The sequence below is a fragment of the Thamnophis elegans genome, chromosome Z, assembly GCF_009769535.1.
Source record: "Thamnophis elegans isolate rThaEle1 chromosome Z, rThaEle1.pri, whole genome shotgun sequence".
Lineage (NCBI taxonomy): Eukaryota > Metazoa > Chordata > Lepidosauria > Squamata > Colubridae > Thamnophis > Thamnophis elegans.
Genome location: NC_045558.1, coordinates 31,903,114 through 31,927,861, shown reverse-complemented (window position 1 = coordinate 31,927,861; position 24,748 = coordinate 31,903,114). Strand labels below are relative to the sequence as shown.

The 24,748-nt window shown below is 41.2% G+C and overlaps 1 protein-coding gene across 1 annotated transcript; it reads right to left on the bottom strand.

Annotated features, from left to right (window-relative positions):
- ASB4 (ankyrin repeat and SOCS box containing 4) lies at nt 1–23,442 on the bottom strand. Its single transcript, XM_032237581.1, has 6 exons — nt 23,192–23,442; nt 22,533–22,756; nt 10,516–10,815; nt 3,786–4,276; nt 1,187–1,300; nt 1–253 (listed from the first exon to the last, which is right to left on the bottom strand). Exons 2-6 carry the CDS (start codon nt 22,732–22,734, stop codon nt 65–67), a joined length of 1,296 nt encoding a protein of 431 aa, XP_032093472.1. The 5' UTR covers nt 22,735–22,756; nt 23,192–23,442; the 3' UTR covers nt 1–64.
- Between the last annotated feature and the right edge of the window lie 1,306 nt (nt 23,443–24,748).

The following is a 24,748-nucleotide window of genomic DNA, read 5'->3' as shown; positions in this document are numbered from 1 at the left end:
CTCCTATGGGAATAAAATCCTAACACTTTTAAATTAAATTATCAGAAAATGTCTCTTACACATCTTAATATATTATTCCTTCTGGCTCTAAAAGTAAATACCTTTTTAGTATTGATGGAATTAAAAGTAAAGGGATTCCTTTGTGACATTTATGGAGCAATATTCTTCGAATAGCACATCTGGCTAAATGTTTTAGTGATCTTGGTGTATTTGCACATGCTTCAAAAAGGGACTCATAGAAATTTCTGTAAGTCTGCAAAGACAAAACAAAATATGTTTGAAGTTAGTATCTTTCTTCAATGCACAAAAGCACTGGAAGAAAATGTGCCAAGCTTTGCCATTATCTCTTGCTGGCGCCAACAATTTTTACTTTCTAGGCTCTCTATATCTTTATTTTAATATATAATCTTCTTGTTCTTCTTCTTCGCTATTTAAATATATAATCTTCTTCTCATGCCTCCAAATTCAGCAAAATAGAATCTGCCCAAGAACAAATATACAACTGACTGCACCTGGGAATTTAATACCGATAGCACCGCTACCCTCTCTCCCACAATATCTTTTGGCTAAACCTTTGTCTTTTATTTTTTCAAGTGTCTGGCAGTTATCATTAAACTTTTCTTTGGCCCCTTTATTTTTTTAATATTGACTGGATGAGAAGAGGAAGGATTTTCAAAATGGCTACTCACATAGGGGGACAAGAGTGGTGGAAGAATATGGGCTGAACAAGTTTGTTTTCGCATATCTAAGTTCTCTGGACCCCAGAAAAACAACTGGCTGGCTTTAAATCAACAATATTTTTATGACTGCCTAGTTGACAGGTTAACTTGGCCAGAATCAAATTATAGAAGAGAGTACTATGCATATTGCTTTGAGTTGCTAGAGGATAGCTAGAGTTTTAAAAAATTGAAAATAAATAAAATAAATGTATAGAACTTTTATTTTAGGTTGCCAATATTTGTCTTCTGCAAAATATTCCTTTCAACGAAGACACAAAAATTGTATTTTCTTTAAGGATCGGGTTTACTTATCCCAGTTCCAAAGCTAAAAGCATGAATTCTGAATCACCCTGGCTAGGTTTACACATCATGCTAAGGTAAAATTAAAACACAAACCAACTTTATGGCCTAATGCAATGAACGACTTCACTGCCCTTAATTTAGTTGGGTATTTTTAAACTACTTACCTCAAAGAGATCATCAGGTATAGCTGTTCTCCATTTTGTTGTGCACCTGATATGTTCATATGTATTCACAATAACCTCAACTGCTCTGGGATAGGAACAACAAGCTTGCAACACCTATAAGCAGAAACATATCACTACCCAATAGATGTCACTGTTCTCCCGAAAGCCATTTTGCGGCCTTTATCTGTATATATAAGGTCAAAAAAGCTGAAATGGTTACCATGATCTTGTAACTGACACTTTCAATCTGCATTGATAAGTGGTGAGTCTTGATTACATGGTCATGGCCATCATGACAGCCTTTTGCCGCCATCCTGCCCCAAATCTAATCTTTTAAAAATGCTAACTGATAGGATTATTCCAACCTTAAATAATAGCTATATTCATTTCAGCTCTTTTACTGGGAAAAATTAAAGATACTAGTGTTTTCCAGTGCCTGTAGCAAACTATCTTTCTCTAAGAAGCCTGTCATTGATGTTATGTCTCTATGTACAGGTAGTCCTCAAATTATGACAACAATTGAGTCCAAAATTTCTGTTGCTAAGCAAAACATTTGTTAAGTTAATTTTGCCCCATTTTCTGACCTTTCTTGCTATAGTTGTTAAGTGAATCACTGCAGTTGTTAACTTAATAACACTTAAGTTAGTTAGTTGTTAAGTAAATCTGCTTTCTCCATTGTCTTTGCTTGTCAGAAGGTTGCAGAAGCTAATCACATGACCCCATGTGGATCCACAGTGGTGGGTTTCCATTTTTTTTACTACTGGTTTGTTTGTGCGCGTGCGAGCACCTCATACATGACACTTCTGCGCATGCACAGAAGCATCCAGGTAGGTGGGTGGGGCCTCCCACCGCTGCCACTACCTTTTTGTCCAATCCAGGCCAAACCGGCAGAAACCCACTTCTGGATGGACAGAGCTCAGGTAGTCCTCAAATTACGACTGCTTCATTAGGCAACTGTTTGAAGTGCTGGACTTTCCCAGGCCTACTTATGATCTGTCATAATACTTACGAAAGTCTTAAATATGACTCAATTGTCAAGCATCTGAATTTTGATCATGTGGCCATGGGGATGGTGCAACAGTCATAAGTGAGAAAAATGGTCATAAATAACTTTTTTTCAGGGTCATTATAACTTTCAATGGTCACTAAATGAACTGTTGTAAATCGAGGACTACCTGTATTCTGTAGAGCAGTGGTTCCCAAACTTGGCAACTTTAAGACTTGTGGACTTCAACTCCCACAATTCTCCAGCTGGAGAATTCTGGGAGTTGAAGTCCACAAGTCTTAAAGTTGCCAAGTTTGGGAACCACTGCTGTAGAGTCATAGATTCTACACCTGGTGGAGAATTTAGCACACCAGGAATTTTCCCACTTTAATTTTATACTGCAGCTTCTGTACCTCATAGCTAAAGAGAAAATACTTGTTGCAAGTAGTCCCAAAAGCAGCTATGCTATGATTTGGCACCTGCATATCTACACCTTACTTCACACTTCTCTTTGCAAAGTATAGATTTGGGCACACTTATACATATAGAGTAGCCCAGTGGTGGGATTCACTTACCTTCCCTATTGGTTTGCAAATGTGAGTGCACACACTACATTTGCGCATGCGCAGTGTTCGCACATTACGTTGGGGATGGGTGGGCGGGTGGAGCCTCCCATAGCCGCCACTACCGGTTCGTCCGAACCAGAGAATACCGGCTAAATACCACCTCTGTAGTAGCAATAAGTAATATTCAAATTATGAAAAATTGTCAGAAAAGGATGGACTTTTTCAATCCTTTCAATTTGTGCTATCTTGACTCATATTTCAATTAAGATGTTGAACTGGGTTAAGAAAGATTCACGTTGCTGCTAAACTTTAACTCAGACCAGTTTTCTCTTATAAGTGGCATGCATTTCTTGCATATAGAAAATCCATATATATATATTCCACATATAAATTGTTTGTAGAAAACTTTAGAAAAATAGCATTGGAATAAGTAACAAAAGATGTGTTATTGCTGTCTTTCTTTGTTAAGTTTTTAAATATAATGAAACAATTATGGCTATCTTACAGAATTCTCATTCTATAATAAAATTGGTGAAAGTCAAGAAGCTTTCTCTTATTTAGCCCATGTATGTTTGTTTACCGGGATACATGTTTTAAGAGGGGGGGGGAAAGACATTTCTGACAAAGTTAGCCATTCTAAGATTTTTTTTCTGCCACAATGCCTGGCCTGCATTGTGATTTAAAAACAACTATTGACCTGTGATCTGACATCACAGGATCCACATTGCAGACATCTGATGAGAATTTGCAATATCATATTCCAAACCAAGATCACATCTCTAGGATTCTGTTGCTCTGCAATCAGATATTTAAATTTAATTGAACCATATTTTTAAAGAGATAAACCTCCATCCCATCCTGGTACATGTATTCCTTTACATCAGAGATGGGGGAAACGATGGCCCGTTTATGACTTGTGGACATCAACTCCCAGATTTCTTGAGCCAGTCATGCTGCCTCTGGGAGTTGAAGTCCAAAAGTAATAAATGGGCCATCGTTCCCCTCCCCTGCTCTAAATAATTAGCATGCACCATCTTCCCCTTTTCACCTTATGGAATTGTGGTGGATATATCCTGGCAGCTCCGTGATTCAGAAGCAGCTGATAACAGATTTCAGGCTGAGCACTAGGGCGCACTTCTGTCACTTTCAGGACATATTGCAAGGGGGCACACCCATTATCATCCATCAAGTTGGCCTCAGCACCTGCCTCAAGCAACATGTTTAGTAGTACATGATCACAATTCCAGGCTGCCTTGTGGAGGGGGGTCCTGAAATCTTCATCCCGTGAATTAACATCAGCCTTGTAGTCAAGGAGCATCCGACAGATGAGGTGGTGATCTATACTATAGGTTTGCTCCTTGCCATTAAGGGCCCAGTAAACAGCACAGGACAACGGTGTTTCTCGGTGGGCATTTGCACCATCAACTACAGCTCCTTGTTCTACGTAGAAGGCTACCATTTCAGGGATGCCACAACGGGCAACTGTATGAAGGGGTGTTTCTTCATCTTGATTGTTTGATCTTATATTTACATCTGCACCTGTTTGAATATAAATCACAAAGGAAAGGGGGGGAGAATGGGATGGAATGGCAGAGCATTGATACTTTACAGCAACAAAAACAAATCATCATGAATATATAAAAACATCAGAAAAACACCAGAGATGCTGAAAACCATAAAGAGTAAAATTATGTGGGTTTTTAAAAAAAATATCAGATAGTTTTTTATTCAAAAAGTCACTCCCTTTAATAGGGAGATTTAGGGAAATGCCTCTGAATATGGCATTAAAATCTAATTACATATAGGTTTAGAAAGATGAATGGTCTTAGGGAATATGGACATTCAGAACCTTCAAACTTAATTTAAGCTTGGATTGGATTTAGAAATGTATAGATTGACAATGCAATGCAAAACTACTGATATGATAGGTTTTTGTCTTCTAGCTACTAGCTAACTATCCTGTTACGATATTTGAACTTGCTAACATTTCTGAGTATTTTTAAAAGTAGCAGCTTTGTTTGTATAGCAAACAAACAAGTAAACTGAAAGAAATGGCTAGGAATGCCCAGAGGTGGGTTGTTAATTTTTTTACTACTGGTAAACGGGCGCGTTCCTGTGTGCATTTGCTCCCAAAAGCAATGCTTCTGCACATGCGCAGAAGTATTCAGGCAAGTAGGCGGAGCCTCCTGCCACTGCTACTACTGGTTCGCCTGATCCAGGCTGAATTGGCAGCAACCCACCTCTGCCCTGATTTCCTCTCACAGTGATTGGAGGCTAGTAAGGGCTGGATCAGGAACGACAGATTGAAACTAGATGTTGTTATCTAGTTTGGATAATGAAATGTCTGTGAGAAAACAATCTAGCTCAGAGAGCTTTGTGGGTTTTCCTGGACTCACAACACCTGCTTAAGGAGCAGGTGGCAGTTATGGCAAAAGGGAGTTTGCACAATTGCAGATTATGCACTAGTTATGCTCTTTCTTAAGGAGGTATATCAGGCAGAACCCAGACATTTTCCATGGTGTCTCCCTCTCTTTAGAACATCATACCTGCAGAGCAAAGGTGGGTTTCACATAATTTTACCACCGGTTTTCTACACACCAAAACTGTGACTACCCGCACCTTCCATGCATGTGCTTTGCTTGTGTATGGGGCTTGCATACATGCGCGCATCTTAGAAAATGTGGCTAAATAGGATGACATAGAGCAGGGTGGATGAGCAAGCCCACCCACAGGTCGGCACTAGTGGCTCATTTGAACCGGTCCAAACTGGCTGAATACCACCACTGCTGCAGAGATTAGGTTGACTCACACGTTAATACTTTTTCGCAAGGCCCTGAAGACCTGGTTTTTCCAATAGGCCTCAGAAACCCCATCAATTGACTTATTTGATTGACTGTTGTTTCCACAGGGTAGGGGTTATTGCTTTTTTTTTTGGTGGGTCTTTTGGTGTATGCGTTTATAAGCCACGAAGAATTACTGAGAGTAAGTGGAAGGACCTATAAATTTTCTTAAATAAATAAATGTACCATAAGTCATATGGAGTCTCCTACAAGAACTTTCTTTTGGTGGCTTTTTCCATTGAAGTAACAGTCCCATCAAGTGAACAATCCATGCCTATGTAGCAGAATTATTTCCCACCTTGTAAGCTTTGCGAAACCTCCATTGTTATCACCTTCATTTAGGATTACGATTGCATTGGATATCATTGGGCACTCAAAAGAGCCGAAATGGCCCAGTGGTTAGGGTGCAGTACTGCGGGCCACTTCAGCTGACTGTTATCTGCAGTTCAGTGGTTCTAATCTCACCGGCTCAAGGTTGACTCAGCCTTCCATCCTTCCGAGGTGGGTGAAATGAGGGCCCAGACTGTGGGGGCAATATGCTGACTCTGTAAACCACTTAGAGAGGGCTGAAAGCCCTATGAAGCGGTATATAAGTCAAACTGCTATTGCTATTGCTAAAACGTAGAAATGGTGGTAGACTTTAGGAGAAACCCTACCATACTACCACCTCTTACAATACTAGACAACACAATATCAACAGTAGAGACTTTTAAATTTCTAGGTTCTATCATATCTCACGACCTAAAATAGACACCTAACATCAAAAACATCATCAAAAAAGCGAAGAACAAAGAACATTCTTTATGCGCCAACTCAGGAAGCTCAAACTGCCCAAGGAGCTGCTGATGCAGTTCTACAGAGGAATTATTGAGTCTGTCATTTGTACCAACATAACTGTCTGGTTTGATTCTGCAACCCAACAAGACAGACACAGATGTCAGAGGATAATCAGAACTGCAGAAAAAACAATTACTGCCAATCTGCCTTCCATTGAGGACCTGTACACTGCACGAGTCAGAAAGAGGGCCATGAAATTATTTACAAACCCCTCGCATCCTGGACATAAATTGTTTCAACTCCTACCTTCAAAACGATGCTATGGAGCACTGCAGACCAAGACAACTAGACACAAGAACAGTTTTTTAACAGAGTTTTTAACTGTTAAAAAAATAATTCCCTCACGATTGTCAAACTATTCACTACATTACTATTACTCTTTTCATCGTTCCTATTACCCATCTCCTCCCACTTATGACTGCAGGACTGTAAATTTGTTGTTTGTATCCTTACAATTTATATTGTTTCCTGATTGCTTATTTGTACCCTATGACTATCATTAAGTGTTGTACCTTATGATTCTTGACGAATGTATCTTGTCTTTTTAATTACACTGAGCATATACATAAAAGACAAATTTCTTGTGTGCCCAATCACACTTGGCCAATAAAGAATTCTATTCTGTTCTATTCTATTCTATTCGGACTGAAAAAATCCAAATGAGCTGGTTTGGTATAATGGTAAAAATCAGGAGGCCATGAACTGTAGTTCTGATATAAGTACAAAGCCAGCTGGGTGACCTTGAGCGAAACCAGTTATCCTTTGTTAGTCTTAGGAGGAAAACAATGCCAAACCACTTATAAAAAAACCCGCCAAGCAAAGTTGCTAGGACTAAATACTGATATGAAGGCGCAGAAAAGAAAAGAAAAACAAGAGATACAGAAAATCCAAATTTTTTGCTGCTTTCCAGTATTTTGCAGTTTTAAGTTGGTATGCTGGTTGTTTAAACAGGTGACAAAATTAAAAGGGATTTTGGGTACTGGAGGCAGGAAAAAAGATTTCAATGAATTCATCCCATCCTAAAAATGGCATGTTGTTAACTTTCTAATTTTCTGTTATTTCTTAACTTAATGTACTTGCCTGGGGAAACAGCAGCCATGGTGGGAAAAACCTATAGCAACCCTGAGGTTAGAACTCATTATACTGCTTTAATTCTTTTCTAAGTCAACCTAGAACATGATCCAGGGCAACTTGATCCAGGCTTGAAAGACCTGAAACTAAAGGGAATTATCTGTAGTTCACTTTACCGTTCCGTGTCCATAAACAAAGCGAGTTGCATGAGTGAACAATTAATTCCACAGATGGGAGAAAATAATCCTCCGTCCATTCAAAATACCCACTCAAAATCCCGGTTCCAAATATATGTTTCTTTACTGAGCAGAATAACTTAAAATGAAAGCAGTTTGGGCTGCATCTAAACAAAATGGGTGATTCCAAAATTGTGTGATAAACATATATGTGCTACACTGCACATATAAATTGAAAAATCAATCCAACTAATATGACAGCATTAACCAGCTAAGATTTCTTTTACTTGATCAGATGGCCTAACTAAAAGGTTGTCTACATTCCATGTTTTCAGGATACTTCACAGATACAGTCTAATCTAATCATAATAGTATAAATACATTTGGCCAACAAAGTATTCATCATATTGGAAAAAAATTCCCCTGATTATTGATAATAGCAGGAGATGGGAAGAACTTTATTAACTTCATGAAAAGTAAAGATGACATCATTAATTTGTCCTCTATCCAATTCAGTAAGCAGTATCTCTCAGCAGGAAAATCTGTATTAATATATACATTAACACTTTTAAATATATTCCTTTTTGAGCTAGTAATCCATCCACTAAACAACGGGATTCAAGATCATAAAGTCTCATGATACCATGGCAGATATTTTTTTCGTCTAATCTATTATTTATCACAGATTTGCAAGATAGTACATTTAGTATTATATTTTTTTTATTCACCTAACCGTTTACTATTCTCTGCAATCAGCTTCAATCCATTTTATTCATTTATTTTTTTCCTATTTCTTTTAAGACTTACTTTTTAGAATTTTATGCCTGGGAAATCGATTTATAAGCAACCTTGATGAGGAAAATGGGAAAACATTTCAGTTGCCTAAGTCCCAGGAAGGGAGCATGATGATATAAAAGTTAAAACACTGGGTTCAATGACTGGAAGATTGGCAGTTTGAGACCCAAGCACTACATGGCAGGGTGAGTTCCATTCTTGCCCTAGCTCCTGCCAACCTAGCAGTTCAAAAGCATGAAAATATTAAGTAGATAAGTAGGCACCATTTTGGTGGGAAGGTAATAACGTTTAGCATATAGTCATGCTGGCCACATGACCACACTAGTATCTTCAGACAACAGTGGCTTTCATGGCTAGGAAACAGTGATGACTATGCCCCCTAGACTTGGCCATTACTGGACAGGGGAAACCTTTATCTTTAAGTCTCAAAAAGCCCTCAAAGTAAGTGAAAATTGACAAGTTTATATTAGGTTTGGTGTTCTGTTGAAGTGAAGACAATTTCTCCACTTTCAATATTCCATTCCATTCCATTTATTAGACTTGTATGCCGCCCTATTCCCGGAGGGACTCAGGGCGGCGAACAGACATATGTGGAATGGGGGATACAAAAACAACGGAACAAGACAGGATACAAAGACAAGTTAAAACCACACAACAAGCAGCAATTCGAGTGGGGCTGGGAACTCATCAGCCCCAGACCTGCCGGAACAGCCAGGCTTAACGGCTTTGCGGAAAGCCTGATGGTTTTTGTTTTCTTAGTTTTATTTTTGCTTTGCATTTCACACACCCACAGAGAATATTAAAAAGTGTAGCTTTTTTTTTTGAGCAAAATATTTTGGAGCATTTGATTCATCTCTGGTTACTGCTATCTTCTAAAGTTAAATCCCCGTGGAGATTCGAACCCTCACCACCCTCCAGGCCTTCCGCAAAGCCCTTAAAACCTGGCTATTCCGCCAGGCCTGGGGCTAAAGAACTTCTGCCCCCCTTCTCGAATGGTATGGTTGTTGTGTGTTTTAAATTGTGTATTGTTTGTTTGCCTTTTTATCCCCTGTTTGTACCTCCTTTCCCTTGACTGAGTTGTGAACCACCCTGAGTCCCCTTCGGGGAAAAGGGCGGCATATAAATGAAATAAATCCTAATCCTAATCCTAAATATTAACATTATCAGAATTCAACACAACTACCTTGCAGATTCACAGGTTAGAAATGATGGGCTGTAAAGTTCAAGCAATGTGGAAATCACACTTTGAGAAAGGCTAGCAGGATTAAAGTCATCTAAGCTAGCCAATAGTATTGAGTGGCCTATAAAAGAGAAAAGAAATAGTGCCCTCCTTTCATTAAAATATATATTAGCAACTGCCTAGCAGTCAAGCTTGAGTATTGGCAGTAAGCCACTTATTCACCTAATTTGTCTGAAGACAAATGATGTAGCACACTCACAGTTTTACCTACCAATGGGAGCAAGGGTGGGTTCAGACAGGGACTACTGCCGGTTTGTTCATGAGTGCACTTTACACACGCAGTGCTAAAAAATTGTTCTGCACTAGCACAGAAGCGAAAAACAAGAGCAAACAGAAGCAAAAAACAATCCTGAGAATTGGTTCGGGGGCGTGGCTGGCTTGGGCCACTGCCAGTTCCAGCGACTCAGGCCACCAAACCACTACCGGTTGGGCTGAACCGGTCCGAATCAGTAGGAACCCACCACTGAACGGGAGGGAAGGTGAGTTATTATAGCTGCCCCAATTCCACTTTATATGCCAATTGAGGCAGCAACTTCATTTTGCCTTCTAGTGGAGCAAGCTCTACTACATCATTGTAAGGAACATAATGTGCAATTTGATCATTGATAAACTAATTTGGAAGGATTGTGTCCTTGAGGAACAGAGGTAAGAAGCATACCATGCTGTTTGAAATCAAATCCATACTCACGTTTTAAAAACAAATTTATGAAGACACCAAAACTTGTTCAATATTTCTGTGCAACTGGGTCTCCATGATGATTTGTGCAGTTCTGTCCCAGCAGCTTCAAATTATGACTGTTTTTATGCAACTGAACTTACCTTTCCAAATTAACTGTTGTGCACAAGGCATAGATAACTTTGTAGTACAATAATGCAGGGGTGCAAGCCCACTCAATGAATAGCAGTTGATTTTTGCTCCATGGCTGCAGAGTATATTGATACAATCCAGATTGGCAACTTCACATGCTATGTGGATTGCTGCTTTCCCATTGGGTCTGCAGTTGATGGTTGCTTTGTGCTTCAGCAGGACTGTCAGACTCTCCAGATGTCCATACAGAACAGATAAATGTAATCCTGTCGCCCAGGAATGCTGCAGTTTATAACTAGGCAGCCAATATCCTGTTTCAATTGGAGAAAACAAACTAAAACAATTGTATGATAGCTTTCCAAAATCTTCCATTTACTGATTAGTATAAAAGTGATTAGCCTGTAGGTTGCAATATAATTATACTACCCATTGGAACTTATTTTATGTGTTTATACAGGGTTGTCCTTAACCAAGTTCCATGTTATTCTGCTGTGAACCCAGAGCTCTTGTGTACATATCCTGAAACTTGAGACATACATGAAGATGTCTTCATATTCAAGTATTTGTGCCCAGTGACCAGGATGATATGCAAGTGAGCCAACAAGTCAACAGAGAAGAAATAGAAGGGCTTCATAATTCTCTGTACTAATTCCAAAGAAACACAGTGGTATACTATAAAAGGAGCAATATTTATTATCCATCTCAGAAAAGACAGTATAAAAATTGTGCAACAGTGAAATTATTCAAATATATGGAAGAAAAACCAAGAAACCAAAATTGATCATTAGGCAGTGAGGCAGTGGTATAAGATACAGTATTGTACCTTCATGATAAAGAGCTAAATTATCTATATTAATTATCCTTTGGGGTAACACTATGCTTTCCATTTCCAATCAACACAAACAAATTAGAGTGACCAGTGGTTGGTTTTTGATCCAATATCTTAAAGGATGAATTATAAGATACAGGTAGTTCTCGACTTACACCTATAACTGAGCCCAACTTTTTGTTGCTAAATTACACATTTACTAAATGGATTTTGCCCCATTTTACTACCTTTCTTGCTACAGTTATTAAGTGAATCACTACAGTTGTTAAATTAGTTACATGATTGTTAAGTGAATCTGGCTTCCCCATTGACTTTGCTTGTCAGAAGATCACAAAAAGTTATCATATGATTCCAGGAGACTGCAACTGTAGTAAATATGAGTTAGTTGCAAAATTGTAGTAAATATGACTCAGTTATAAGTGAAGAATTGGTGATGGGTACTGGAAAAGCAGAGTGCCTCCCTCTGGACTAGTGAAAGAGTGTTTCCTCAAGAAATTTGATCACATGATCGTGGGGATGCTACAACAATCTTAAGTGTGAAAAATGTTCGTAAGTCATTCTTTTCAGTGCCTTTGTAACTTTGAATGGTGACTAAATGAACTGCTGTAAGTCAAGGATTACCTGTACACCACAGGCTTTAAGTTTAGATGACTGTGTCACATGGTTTTCTCTTTAACTGTTGAGTACTACTTCAACTAGTGGCTCAGTAGCTAAGACACTGATCTTGTTGATCAGAAAGGTCGCTAGTTTGGCAGTTTGAATCCCTAGCGTAATGGAGTGAGCTCCCGTTACTTGCCTCAGCTTCTGCGAACCTAGCAGTTCGAAAGCACATAAAAATGAAAGTAGAAAAATAGGAACCACCTTGGGTGGGAAGGTAACAGCGTTCCGTGCACCTTTGGCATTTAGTCATGCCAGCCACATGACTATGGAGATGCCTTTGGACAGTGCTGGCCCTTTGGCTTTGAAACAGAGATGAGCACCACCCTCTAGAGTTGGGAACAACTAGCACATAAGTGCGAGGGGAAGCTTCACCTTTTAAACACTTAAATTGAAGCAAATAGTATGATAGAAGAACTGTTATTATGATAAAATATTTTTTTCTCATAAACAGGTTAATTATTTACAAGCCTATTAGATTCGTATTAATTGAAGAGGTGTGAGGCAGCTGAGGTAAGTAGAACAGCTATTTATTCAATAGAACAGGCAACAGCAACTATGTACAGAGATTGAGCACCTCGCCCCTGCTTGACAGCTATTTATACTAGAACTGTCAAGCAGGGCGACCAATAGGAATGCTTAGACAGCCCACACTCAGCCAGCCGCGCTATAGCCAATCAGGTGCGGCTGAGCTGTTGCCGACTGTCAGTTGTAAGTCGAGGACTTTAGGGCCGATTGCAAGTTGAGGACTTAGCACTCCTTCCCTCCTAGTGAGGGCACATGCACGGACAAGGCGCATGTGTAATCGCTTAAGTAGGTGGGCAGTGTCGGACCCGCCCAGAACGTTGCAGCAGAGCCGTTGACAAGGGAAGAAGTTCCTGTTGTAGTTCTTCCCTGAAGGAAGTGTAGCTCTGGGTGAAATCTTTGGGGCCTACCCTTGAAGATGGATCTGGTAAAACTGGTAAGTCTGGGTGTGGTGGCGCGATAGATGGAGGCGAGAAAGGGAAGGGCTGATTGAAGGCAGTGGCCATGTAGGAGAGGCCTGATTGGGTGAAGGCCTCATGCAGAAGAAGGATGGGTGGTGAAACAGCAGACAGAGGTTGAATGTGGGCAGATGTTTTTTTTTAAAATCTATTTTATTCATTTTCACATTCCATTTTACAATCACTTATATACAGGGTATTTGCTATAAAAGAAAAAAATATATAAAAAAAAATAAAAAAAATAAAAAAGAAAACACAACTCATCATTCACAACCCCACCTGACACTTCCATCCTCCATACACCCCATCTACCCCCTCCAACTTTCCTTTCCTCCCTCTAACGCTCCCCTCCTACTTCCCTTTCCCCTCAAACCTTCCTTCTCCCCTTACTCCCAACACGCCCTCCTTGCATTCCCCTTACTCCTTCCTTACTCCTCCCTCCTCTTTCCCTCTACCTCCCTCCTTGGTGTATTCCTTTATTCAAGTGTTGTTTATTATAATCTGATAAAAAGTAAAATAAACCAAGGGAAAAAAAAATATAAAGAAAGAAAAGAGAAAAAAAGGGGAAAAAAAGAACAACCATATATAAGTGCATTCTTGTTCTTATTGCGACTATGTTAACACCCACCCACCCACCCCCCATAAATCCCCATCCCTACTCCTCCCGACTTCCCAGGGCCCACACCTGGCACTGCCTTCTATCTAAAGTATCTTATGTTCGTATGGATTAAAAATAAAAGTAATATATTAAAGGGAAAAAAAACCCCCCCCAAAAAAAGAAAAAAAAGAAAAGAACAAAGAAAAAAGAAAAAAAAAGAAACTCTTTGTGTTAAGCTCAGCCCCCCATCTTTATCTATGCTTAAATAGTATAAGTCATTCTATCTATATTTTATTCTCGTCTCTTGCTTCTTTGTTATTTACCCCGACCTCCTGTAGACTCTCCCATTCCTCTTCCTTAACCTTGTATTCAGATAAACATTTATCCAAATTTGTATAGACATCAATATACAATCTAACTCAAACATAATCCCTTCTAGTAAAATTTAAGCAGCGTGGATCATTCCACATATTCAAATATTACTTTACAGAAGAATAATCAAACTTTCCCTTTCTTAACCTTAATTTCAAACAATAATTCAAAATAATCTGACCAAACTTTCCCTTCTTAGTAAAATTTAAGCAGCGTGGATCAAGTATTACTTTACACAAAAATCAGTTTACATTCTATCTTGAAATGATCCGGACCAGCTTTCCCTTCTAATAGGATTTAAACAACGTAAATCATTCAGTATATACATTCAGTATCACCCCACCAATATACGTAAATCATTCCGCATGCATTTTACCCTCATCCCTTGCTTCTCAAATATTTGCCACTATCAAATTTATGCAAACATTAGTTTAAAATCTAGCTCAAAATAATTTCACCAAGCTTTCCCTTCTAATAAAAATTAAATAGCATAGATCATTCCACATATTCAAATAATAGTTTCAGCAAGAATTAGTTTACCTTCTATTTTAAAATAATCTCTTCAAACTTTCCCTTCTAACAAGATTTAAACAGCGTAAATCATTCTGCATGCATTTTACATATATACATTCAATATCACCCCACCAATAAATTCCGCTTTTTCTGCCGGAGAGAGGTCGCAAACCCCCATTCAATCCACAACTTTAGTGAATATTTTAGAATGTCTAAATCCTCAAACTCCGCTTTTCTGCTTCTCCGAGGGAGGGGGAGCTACCCCCTCCATCTTGCAGCCATGTGGTCTGTTGCTTGCCTTCTCCTTCGGCTTGTCTCTCCTCTTTTCCAAGTGAATCAGGAAGTCCCGCCTTCAAAGTCTTGTAATAGAAATCTCGAGCCTCCGAAACAGAATTGAGACGAAGTCTTTGATTCTCAAATGTGACCGTAATGCCGGCTGGGGCCTCCCATTTATATTGAATCTGATGATTTCTAAGCTCTTTAGTTAAAAAGGTATAGTCCCTTCTTGCCTTTAACATCTGGAAAGGTATTTCTTTGAAGACAATCAAGTTCTGGCCATCAACTCTCAAACTATTATTGTAAAATTTTTGCATGATCGCGTTTCTGGATTCTTTTGTGGAGAAATATATAATTATGTCCCTCGGGAGCTGTCGCTGTTCCGCTACCAACGAATTCTGGCGATAAATTTTCCGAATCTGCCAATCAAAGTTAAGTCCCGGGCTTCCCACCGCATGGCTGAGGGCTTCAACAAAGGTCTGTTTCAGATTCTCTCGCTCCTTTTCGCGGAATCCTCTGACTCTTATTGCGAATGCCTTCTTATTAAAGTTTATCATAACGAGCTGTTCTTGAGTGTCTCTTAATTTTTTGTTGTAATATTTGAATATTAGTAGTCAAATTAGAATTAGCCTCTTCCAAACTTTCTAATTTATTCTCTATTTCAGCGGTATAATCTGACAGGGCAGACACGGCTGCAAACGTATTCGCCTTCATTTGGTCAATTTTAGACTTTAAATCACCATATAGCTCCAATACAAATTCCTTAATTTCTTGTTTAAAATCATTAAACATTTGAAAAAAAAATTCCTGTGTTAAGAATTCTCCAGTAGAGGGCGTAGGAGACAAGGGCTGCGATGCCAGTGTAAATTCTTTAAGTTCATTCACAGATTCTTTAGGCACATTTGTAGAGAGACGCTTCGATTTTGACCTGGGTGCCATTATAAATAAACAAATAAACAGCGCTTTCGCTCCCCTCTGTTTCCAAAAAAACAAAAAAAAAATTATTTTGTTAAGGAGCGGTCTGCAGGAAGGTAAAACCGGCTACGTACATCCCCTATCAGTCACCAACGGAGAGAAATCGCCATTTTGAAGTCCGTTTAAACAAAGAAGCCTCTAAGACAAATGGTGCTGGTATTTACGATAGTAATAAAAGCATAAATCTCACAGGGGTGGGACCCGCCCGTATTAATCTTAGCTTCAAACAACTTTGCTTTGTCCTGGGGGGGGGGTCGCCTGTCTAGGGCTGCAAAAAAAAGGCAGCTGAGAAGAACTGGCTGGAGATAAAAGCTCCGCTCACGCTGGATCTAATCTCTGTCCACAGCCAAAAAAAAAAGAGAAAGGCTGTGAATTACGAATAGACCCTAGCACACAGAGCTACTCCCTGCCCCTTTATGCCAAAAAGGGGTGATATCTATGATCTTATTTAGATATACAGACCAGATCTCTGAGAGGAGCTCGGTTGAGCCCTCCTCGGCGACAGGCTCCTCCCCCCGGCTCCTCAATGTGGGCAGATGTTGAATGCCAGGAGGCAGTAGCTGGGTAGGAGAGGCCCGATTGGGCGAATGCCTCATGCAGAAGTCCATGTAACTGTGGAACAACAGTTTGAAGTGGAACTTGAGAATGCTGCTGGAGGGTGGCAGCCAGGCAGGAGAGACCTGATTGTGAGAAGGCCTCAGGTGGAAGTTGGCGCCTTAGTTGTTCTACATGGTGCTGCCACTCGCTGCCATCTGGGAATCCAATCCTGTAAGAGCAGGGGCCGGTTACTGTAGTGATGGTGGCAGGCACCCATTTTGGTTCCCCAGAAAAGTTCCTAGTGTAAACTAGGTCTGAAAAGGCAGGGAGGGGCCCCCAGGTTGCAAGGCTGCTGCCCATTATAGAAAGGGTGCAGCCTATTGAGGATGGTTCGCAGGTGGTGGCCCATCAGCAGCTCAATGGGGCTTTTGTGGGACAATGGGCAAAGGGTGGAATGCTGACCTAGGAAGTAAGCAGCCATCTTTGCTGGCCAGTCGCCTTGGTCCATTCTGCCCAATGCCTCTTTGGCCAAGCGGACAGCTCGTTCCGCCCGGCCATTGCAAGCAGGATGGTACGGGGGGTTCCACCACAAAACCGCGGTAGACAAAAGCGCGGTCGACAAAAGCGCGTATGTGACGTCATCAGAGCGCGACGAAAAAGATTGAAAAATGTAAAAATAAAGTGAAAACCTTACCCTAACCCCCCCAAACCTAACCCTAAACCTAACCCTAAACCTAACCCTTAACCTAACCCTTAACCTAACCCTAAACCTAACCCTAAACCTAACCCTTAACCTAACGAAAAACCTAATGCTAACCCTTAACCTAACGCTAAACGTAACGCTAACGCTCTAAACCTAACCCTAACCCTTAACCTAACCCTAACCCTAACCCTAACCCTAACCCTTACCTTTATGTGAATCGGCTTGCTGTAATTTAATTTTTATTTCAATTTTTCGATCTTTTTCGTCGCGCTGTGATGACGTCACATACGCGATTTCGTCGACTGCGCTTTTGTGGAACGCGGTTTTGACAGGTCACAGGTACGGGGCAGTTGGAGCATGGCAGATCCCTTTTATGGTCAGAAATTCCTGGAAGGACATAGCCATGAATTGTGGCCCATTATCAGACATGATAGTGTCCAGCAATCCGTGGGTTGTGAAGAGGTGCTGCAAAACAAGCAAAGTGCATTTTGCTGTGGTAGAAGACATAAGAACGAGATCTACCCAATGGGAATAGGTGTCAACGACCCCCAGGAAATTCTGCCCATGGAAGGGACCCGCAAAATCCAAGTGGATTCTAGACCAAGGGCCCCTAGGAATCTCCCAGTCCTGGATAGGTACAGAGGGCAGAACAGGGCGGGACATCTGGCAAGGGGAGCAATGGCCTACTCTCCTCATCCATTCGGGGCCACCAGACATAGCTGTAACCCAAAGCCTTCATGTGAGCTATGCCTGGGTGATCCCTATGGAGGCGGTCAAGCACCAGAAGATGGAGGGAGGGGGGAAAGATGACCCGGACACCCCAAAGTGAGCACCCGCTGTGGCTGGAGAGCTCCATCTGGCAGGTCTTAAAGGGGCAGAAAACCTCGGCGACCTTTCCCAATGGCCACCCTCTCTGAACCCAAGTGAAAGGATGGGGTCAGCCATAGAGTGGGCCACCACATTAGAGGAGGTGAGCAGCAGGTCCAGAGAGGCAATAGAGGATACAGAAATGGAGGGAACAGGGTAAGGGTCAATAGTAGGGAGTGGGCAGCGGCTGAGGGCATCAGCAGGCCCTAGCTGCTTGCCCAGTCAGTACTGCAGCGTATAGGAATACACCGTGAGGAATTCCATTCAGCAGGTCATCCGAGGAGAGAGAATGGGAGGGGTAGGACGATCACCAGCCAAAAGCCCAAGGAGAGGCTTGTGGTCAGTGAAGAGAGTAAATTGCCGTATATGTAGTCGTGAAACTTTTTAATTCTGGACACGGCAGCCAGAGCCTCCTTGTCGATCTGGCTGTAGTTCCTCTCAGCGGAGAAGAGCGTCCGGGAATATAAAGCTATGGGGGCTTCTGAGTCATTGGGGAGTATATGGTTCAGAACTGCCCCCAGACCAAAAGGCGAGGCGTCACATGCTAATGTCAGTGGCAGACAGCTGCTGACGTGAGCATGGTTTTGACAGCTGCAAATGCATGCGCCTCATGGCTGCCCCAGCACCAGGCCACGGATCAGTAAAGCAACCGATGCAGTGGCTCGGCTAGTGACACCTTATGCGGAAGAAAAGGTATGTAAAAATTCAGAAGGCCGAGGAATGCCTGCAGCTCCACCTTAGAGGCAGCAACTTTGGAGGGGTTGGGGTGGATGCCCTGGGCATCTATTAAGAAACCCAGGAATTCCACCTTTGGCACAGTGAATGAACATTTGCTGCATTTTAATTTCAAGCCCGCACCCCTGAAACACTTGAGGACCTTCTGGAGGACTTCAATGAGTCCTGATCGACTGTGGACAGTGATCAGGACATCATTGAAGTAGTATGCCTGGGAGCCCATGGAGCAAGCACTCCATGAGGCTCTGGAAGATCCCCGGGGCATTGGATACGCCAAATTGAAGCTGGCGGCAATGGAAAGCCCCTTGGTGGGTGATGATGGTCTGTGCAGTGGCGGCCTCATCATCCACCAGAAGCTGCTGATAGGCTTATGCCATATCCAGTTTGGCAAATATGCAGCCATGCCCCTAGGAATGGAGCAGGTGCTGCACAACAGGAACTGGATATGGATTTGCCTGGAGGCCAAGGTTGATGGTCGACTTATAGTCAGCGCAGATCCTGATAGACCCATCGGCCTTACCGGGACCACTATGGGGATCTCCCAGTTGGAGTGGTCGATGGGCTCCAGGACTCCGTGCGCCAACAGTTTGTCTATCTCAGCATCAACCTTCAGCCTCAAGGCAAAAGAAACCCTGTGAGCCGTTAGTCTTATAGGGGCAACCTGGCGGTCCAAATTCAAAGAGATTGGGGAACCCTTATATTCCCCCAACTTACCATCAATGACCTCAGAAAAATCAAAGATGACATCCTCAATGGTAGGTGGAGTGGCCAAGGTTTGATGCACCCCCAAGAGTGATAGGCCCAGCGAAGGGAACCAGTCAAGCCCCAGTAGGGCAGGCAGTGGCTTCCCAACTACCAAGATGGGAAGCTTCCAGTGGAAATCCCCATAATCAACCCACACACAGTAACTGCCCAGGGTGGGAATTTGAGTCCCCTGGTAGTCTTTTAGTGTTGTATTGGGCGGCATCAGCTGGTCACGGGAGATAGCAGGGCACAACTTGGTCAGCACAGTCCAGAAGAGGAGGGAGTGAGAGGATCCCAAATCCACCTCCATGGTGCAGGGCGACTCTTTGATCAGCAGAGACATGGTTATCTTTTTGGAGTCAGCCGATGCCTTGCTTACCAACACTGCAGGGGCGTCTGCTGGATTTTTAGTGATGGTGTAGCAGTTGTCCTTCCAGGGCTGCTGCAGCTAATAGTAAGGCTGAAGCGGTGGCCAATACTTGGGTTGAGGCGTCGGCGGCAGGGACACATACCTGGGTGAGGTGGCCTTTCTTCGTGCAACAGCGGCAAATAGCAGCTTTAAAGGGACAAGCAGAGTGGGCATGATTCCCACCGCAGCCCAAACAGGGGTTTGCAGCAGCGCGACTGGCCGATTGAGGTGGCAGCCATCTGGGTTTAGCTCGGAGGCTGTCTACCTGGTCCTCCTCCAGGTCATCCAGGGGAACCAGCTCTTCAATGAGGCAGGTTCTCTGTGGAGGAGCGAACAGTTGTTGGTAGTGGTGCAGCTCTAGCTTCTTCCACCGCCTGCTGTAGGATGATGTCTGCCCAGGCGAGCAATCTCCGCTTCAGGCTAAGATTATGAACCCCGCAGAGGAACTGCTTGACCAAGGAATCGTCAAGGTCAACGAATTCGCATTGAATAGCCGCCATTCTGAGAGACTGTAAGAATTGGCTTACAGTCTCAGTGTCTTTTTGTACGCACTGCCTGAAAGCGTACCAGCGGGCTATTCTAGATGGAGTCGGGGCATAGTGGTTCCTCAGCTTGCTGATTAGAGTGTTCCAGTTGAGCTCATACACGGCCAAAGCCGAAGCGAGAGCCCTGGCCGTGTTAAACATCTGGCGACCGCATGAACTTAGGAAAAAACTGCATTTGTGGTCCGACGGTACTTGGTGATTATTATTTGCGATGAGGAAGCACTCAAATAGCTCTAAAAAGCCAGTCCAGGATTTGCTCGTGGACCCGAAGGGTGCAAAAGGCGGCAGTGAAGCCATAGCTGTAGTGAAGTTGAGGTAAAAAAAAAAAATTTTGTAGATGGAAAGGAAATTAATTGGGTTTCCTTTTCTCATAGCTGTTCAGGCTGGAACCTTCAGCATCCCACCCTTGTCGCAAGTGTTAGATTCATAGTTAATTGAAGAGGCATGAGGCAGCTGAGGTAAGTAGAACAGCTATTTATTCAATAGAACAGGCAACAGCAACTATGTTCAGAGATGCAGCACCTCATCCTGCTTGACAGCTATTTATACTAGAGCTGTCAAGCAGGGTGACCAACAGGAATCCTTAGACAGTCCGCGCTCAGCCAGCCATGCTTTAGCCAATTAAGCACGGCCGAGCTGTTGCTGGCTGTCAGTCATACGTTGAGGACTTGTGGCAGGTTGTAAGTCGAGGACTTAGGGCCAGTTGCAAGTCGAGGACTTAGCAAAGCTAAGATGCTAGAAAATATGTCAGAATTCTGTCTGGCTCTCAATCAGCAAGATACTTTTCTGAAAACAGGACAATATATATTTGATATGGTAGAAGAAGCTGGGAGGGGGGAGATTGAGTTAAAAATGGGCCAGATCCAACTGAATCAGGTCAATGCTTTCAAGGAAAACATACCTTGAAAAATTTCTTCAATGCATTGTATAAGAGAGGTAGTTGAGTAGCATCTCAGAAGGTGGGTGATTGCTCCATTGTAAATCCACTTTCCCCCCTGATTACATTATTTAAGTGAGCATATGTAGTCTGCCCTGTATTTTCCAAAGCTCATAATCCTACAGAAGTATTTTAGGAATCCTGTATGTGTGTGTTCATATGAATGAAGGTAACACTCCATACTGTATTGTAAGAGTACCTTCAATTACATCTATTCCTTTTACTTCATTTGCTACAGAAAGTATATGCGGCATGTTAGAGCGCATTATGTAATCGTAGTGATGTTGCTGCTCTCTATTCTTGCCAGATTTTCCTTGTGTACTGTATGTCTGTGTGGATGTGTGTGTGTGTGCGCGCATGCATGCATGCATGCATGTAACTTTGACTCCAGAACAAGTTCTCATTTTTTGGTAAGATTTCAGAAGTGGCTTGTCATTGCTTTCTTCCTAGGGCTGAATGAGAATGACTGGCTCAAGTTCATCCATTTGTTTTGTGCCCACAGTGGGAATGGAATTCACAATCTCTCTGTTTCTAGCCTGATGGCTTAACCACTGCACCAAACTGGTTCTTGCATTTCTTCCTAAGCTGTTTTAAATATGACCTAGAGCAAAACTCCAAAGATCGAAGCAGCAGGCAAACCAAAGCAAGAAATTTGTATTTGTTGGTCACTGACATACTTTGGATTTTTCTATATATTCCTCAGGAATATCACCAGAAAAAAGATCCTTGAGGACTAAAATTCCCTCATATCTTGGTGTTATCACTAGTAAAACTTCCTCTGTTTTGTTCAACTTCAAATTTCAATGGTTTGCATTTTATAAAAGTTGTATCTTAAGGGTTTTCTAAAATTTTTGGGTACAGCCATTTATGTGTGGTGTGTGTGTGTGTGTGTGTGTGTGTATTTATTTATTTATTTATTTATTTTACGGCATAGGTATGCTGGTCTTGTTGTATTTGGGTCTTTTCCCATGTAAGATTGAGATTGTCTTGGCAACGTTTTGGTGAGGTCTCACTCGCCATCTTCAGGCTGGATTTTGGGCTTAAAGCATGGTTGGAGCTGCCATCTTTCTATAAATCTGGGTGTGTGGGGGTCAATCTCAATCTTACATGGGAAAAGACACAAATACAACAAGATCAGCATACCGACATCCGTGAAAATTTATATATATACATGCACACACATACACTGTCCCTATAAATGATTTTGCTTCAAGCATATAGCTTAATCAGATTTGATTTGAAGGGTTATTGAATACAATGAAACCCACAAAGGGCAAATACTCATAGCATGCAATAGCTAACTTTTTTCAAATATTTCACAAGCTGAAACACTGCCATGGCTTTTTACCTTGTTTGTAAGAGGCCAGGAGCAAATTCTCATCTTCTACTTCAAACACTGTGTCCACATCTATTTGTTTTTGAGCCAAAAGCTCTTCCAGAGTCCTGTAGTCATTTGATTGTAGAGCCTCCAAAAAAGCTTTTTTCATTAGCCTGGCTGTTGTAGTCCGTGTAATGGTTTCTCCCATGTTTTCCTCAGGGGATTCTATCATGCTTCTTTTCGGTGGTCAAGCACTGTGTTTATAAAATGCATCAATGGGTGTTTTAAGTTTCCCAAAGCATGCTAGCCTGCAAGCCCAAAGATAATTTTAACACCAAGCAATGCTGATCTGCCTGTTCTATTTATGAAAGCAAACATCAGCCAATGTCTAACATGCTTAATTCTGTCAAGTGAAACCAAAGCAGACCGGTGGTGCCAGTATGAAGAAATACACAGAGGGGATTAGGTAACCACCAAAATGTTACCTATCATAAACTTGTTAAGATTAACTATATTTGCTCTTAAAGCAAATATCATTTCTCAGCAAAAGTAGCAACTAACTATATTAATTTCTGGAAACCTAATTTCTTGGCTTGATTTAGACAGTTACTACAAATTTTCACATTCTCCATTAAGTAGAGGTTTCATTGGTTTTATATTTATATATTATTTTCTCTGCCCACACTTACCTTCATTGTCCACAAGTCCATTACTCATTAAAGTGGATGAAAATTAGGGTGGATTTCTGTCACCCTAAAATGCAGAACAAAATAGTCTTCTCGTCTTCTACCTTAGTTCAACTGTGGAAGAAAAACAGAACAGAAAAAAAATCTTCATTTAATTTAGAAAGATAATTGCAGAAGGCCTCCTGTTAAGGGCCTCTCTTCTTCCATCCCGTTTCACACTTCAATTTTTGGTCCAATCAGGGAAGAACTTTCAAACATAGTAGAAGTCTCTGAAAAATAGAACATGAGAGCAGGTCTTCCTTGCTGAGCAATCCTAATCATCAATTATGTAGCCATATTTTTTAACAAAGTGATATTTGTTTACAAGCTGTCCTTTGATACTTCCTGTATGCCTGCTTATGACATACTGTATCTATTTATTCTGCATTAGAATAAGGCTGTGCCTGAGTGTAAAAGTAACTGAGGTAATATATCCAATGCAAAATTATAAATGTGAAGTTCTATGCAAATAGACATAATTTATGTATGGAAATGTAAACTGATTGAATATAACAGGCATAATATTTCTATAGATGGAAACATTAAGGCCATAATAAAGGTGTTCCTCCATGTGTCTATTTTCAATCATCCAGAGCAGCTTTGAATGTATTCTGTGAAAGAAAACTGATGTGTAAGTGGAGATCTACTCAATAGAGTCCTTCAATAATAGCATAACAGAATTATATTTCTATCGACAATGATGACGACAATGATGATAATGACGACAAGGACTTTATTTGCAACAGCTTATATCAAGCAACAATAACTTTAAAAAAGAACATCTTCCTATTTCATGTCTTGAGAAAATGTGAAAAGTAGATAAAAATGCAAAGCCCAGTCAAAACATCTTGGCACAAACATCGGGACACAAATTATCATCTTCAAAACCTTTTTGTGACGATTCCTTTAACGCCATGAAACAACATCTTATCCCAGACTCTTATGAAGGACACGACAGGTTCACACAAAAAAGCCGCATCTAGCCTAAACATTTGGCTGACTGTGCAGCAAGCCATAATAATGATAATAGCAACAGTAAAAACACAGCGTCAAAGATGTGTAGAAATACATAAACTCTGCTTTGGTATATGAAATAGTAATCAGTTGTTGATTACCCCAAAATGAACTGGAATATTGGGTAAGCAGTTTACTACGATGCAAGCAAGTGAGCAACTTTCTGTGTAATTCTGGTCAGATTATTAGGCAGGTGAGATGGAGCCTTTTCAAGCATCTGTCATGCAAAAGACGAACATTTCTCTTGTGGGCAAATATCATAGGAACTGAGTGGTTTTGTTTTATTAACCTGCTAATTTATAAATACAATATGTAAATGGGAGATGAAACATCTGAATCATCTCTCTTCTCGCCAAATGTTTTGCAATGAAATTTTGGAATGTCTGCAGTACTTTCTGATTTTGTTCAGACTCAGATTTGTGAAACTAATTCAGATATTCCAAATGAAGCTGTTGCACAATTGAAGCTCAAATTGCAAATGGCATGGATCATATGTTGTTTTTCCCT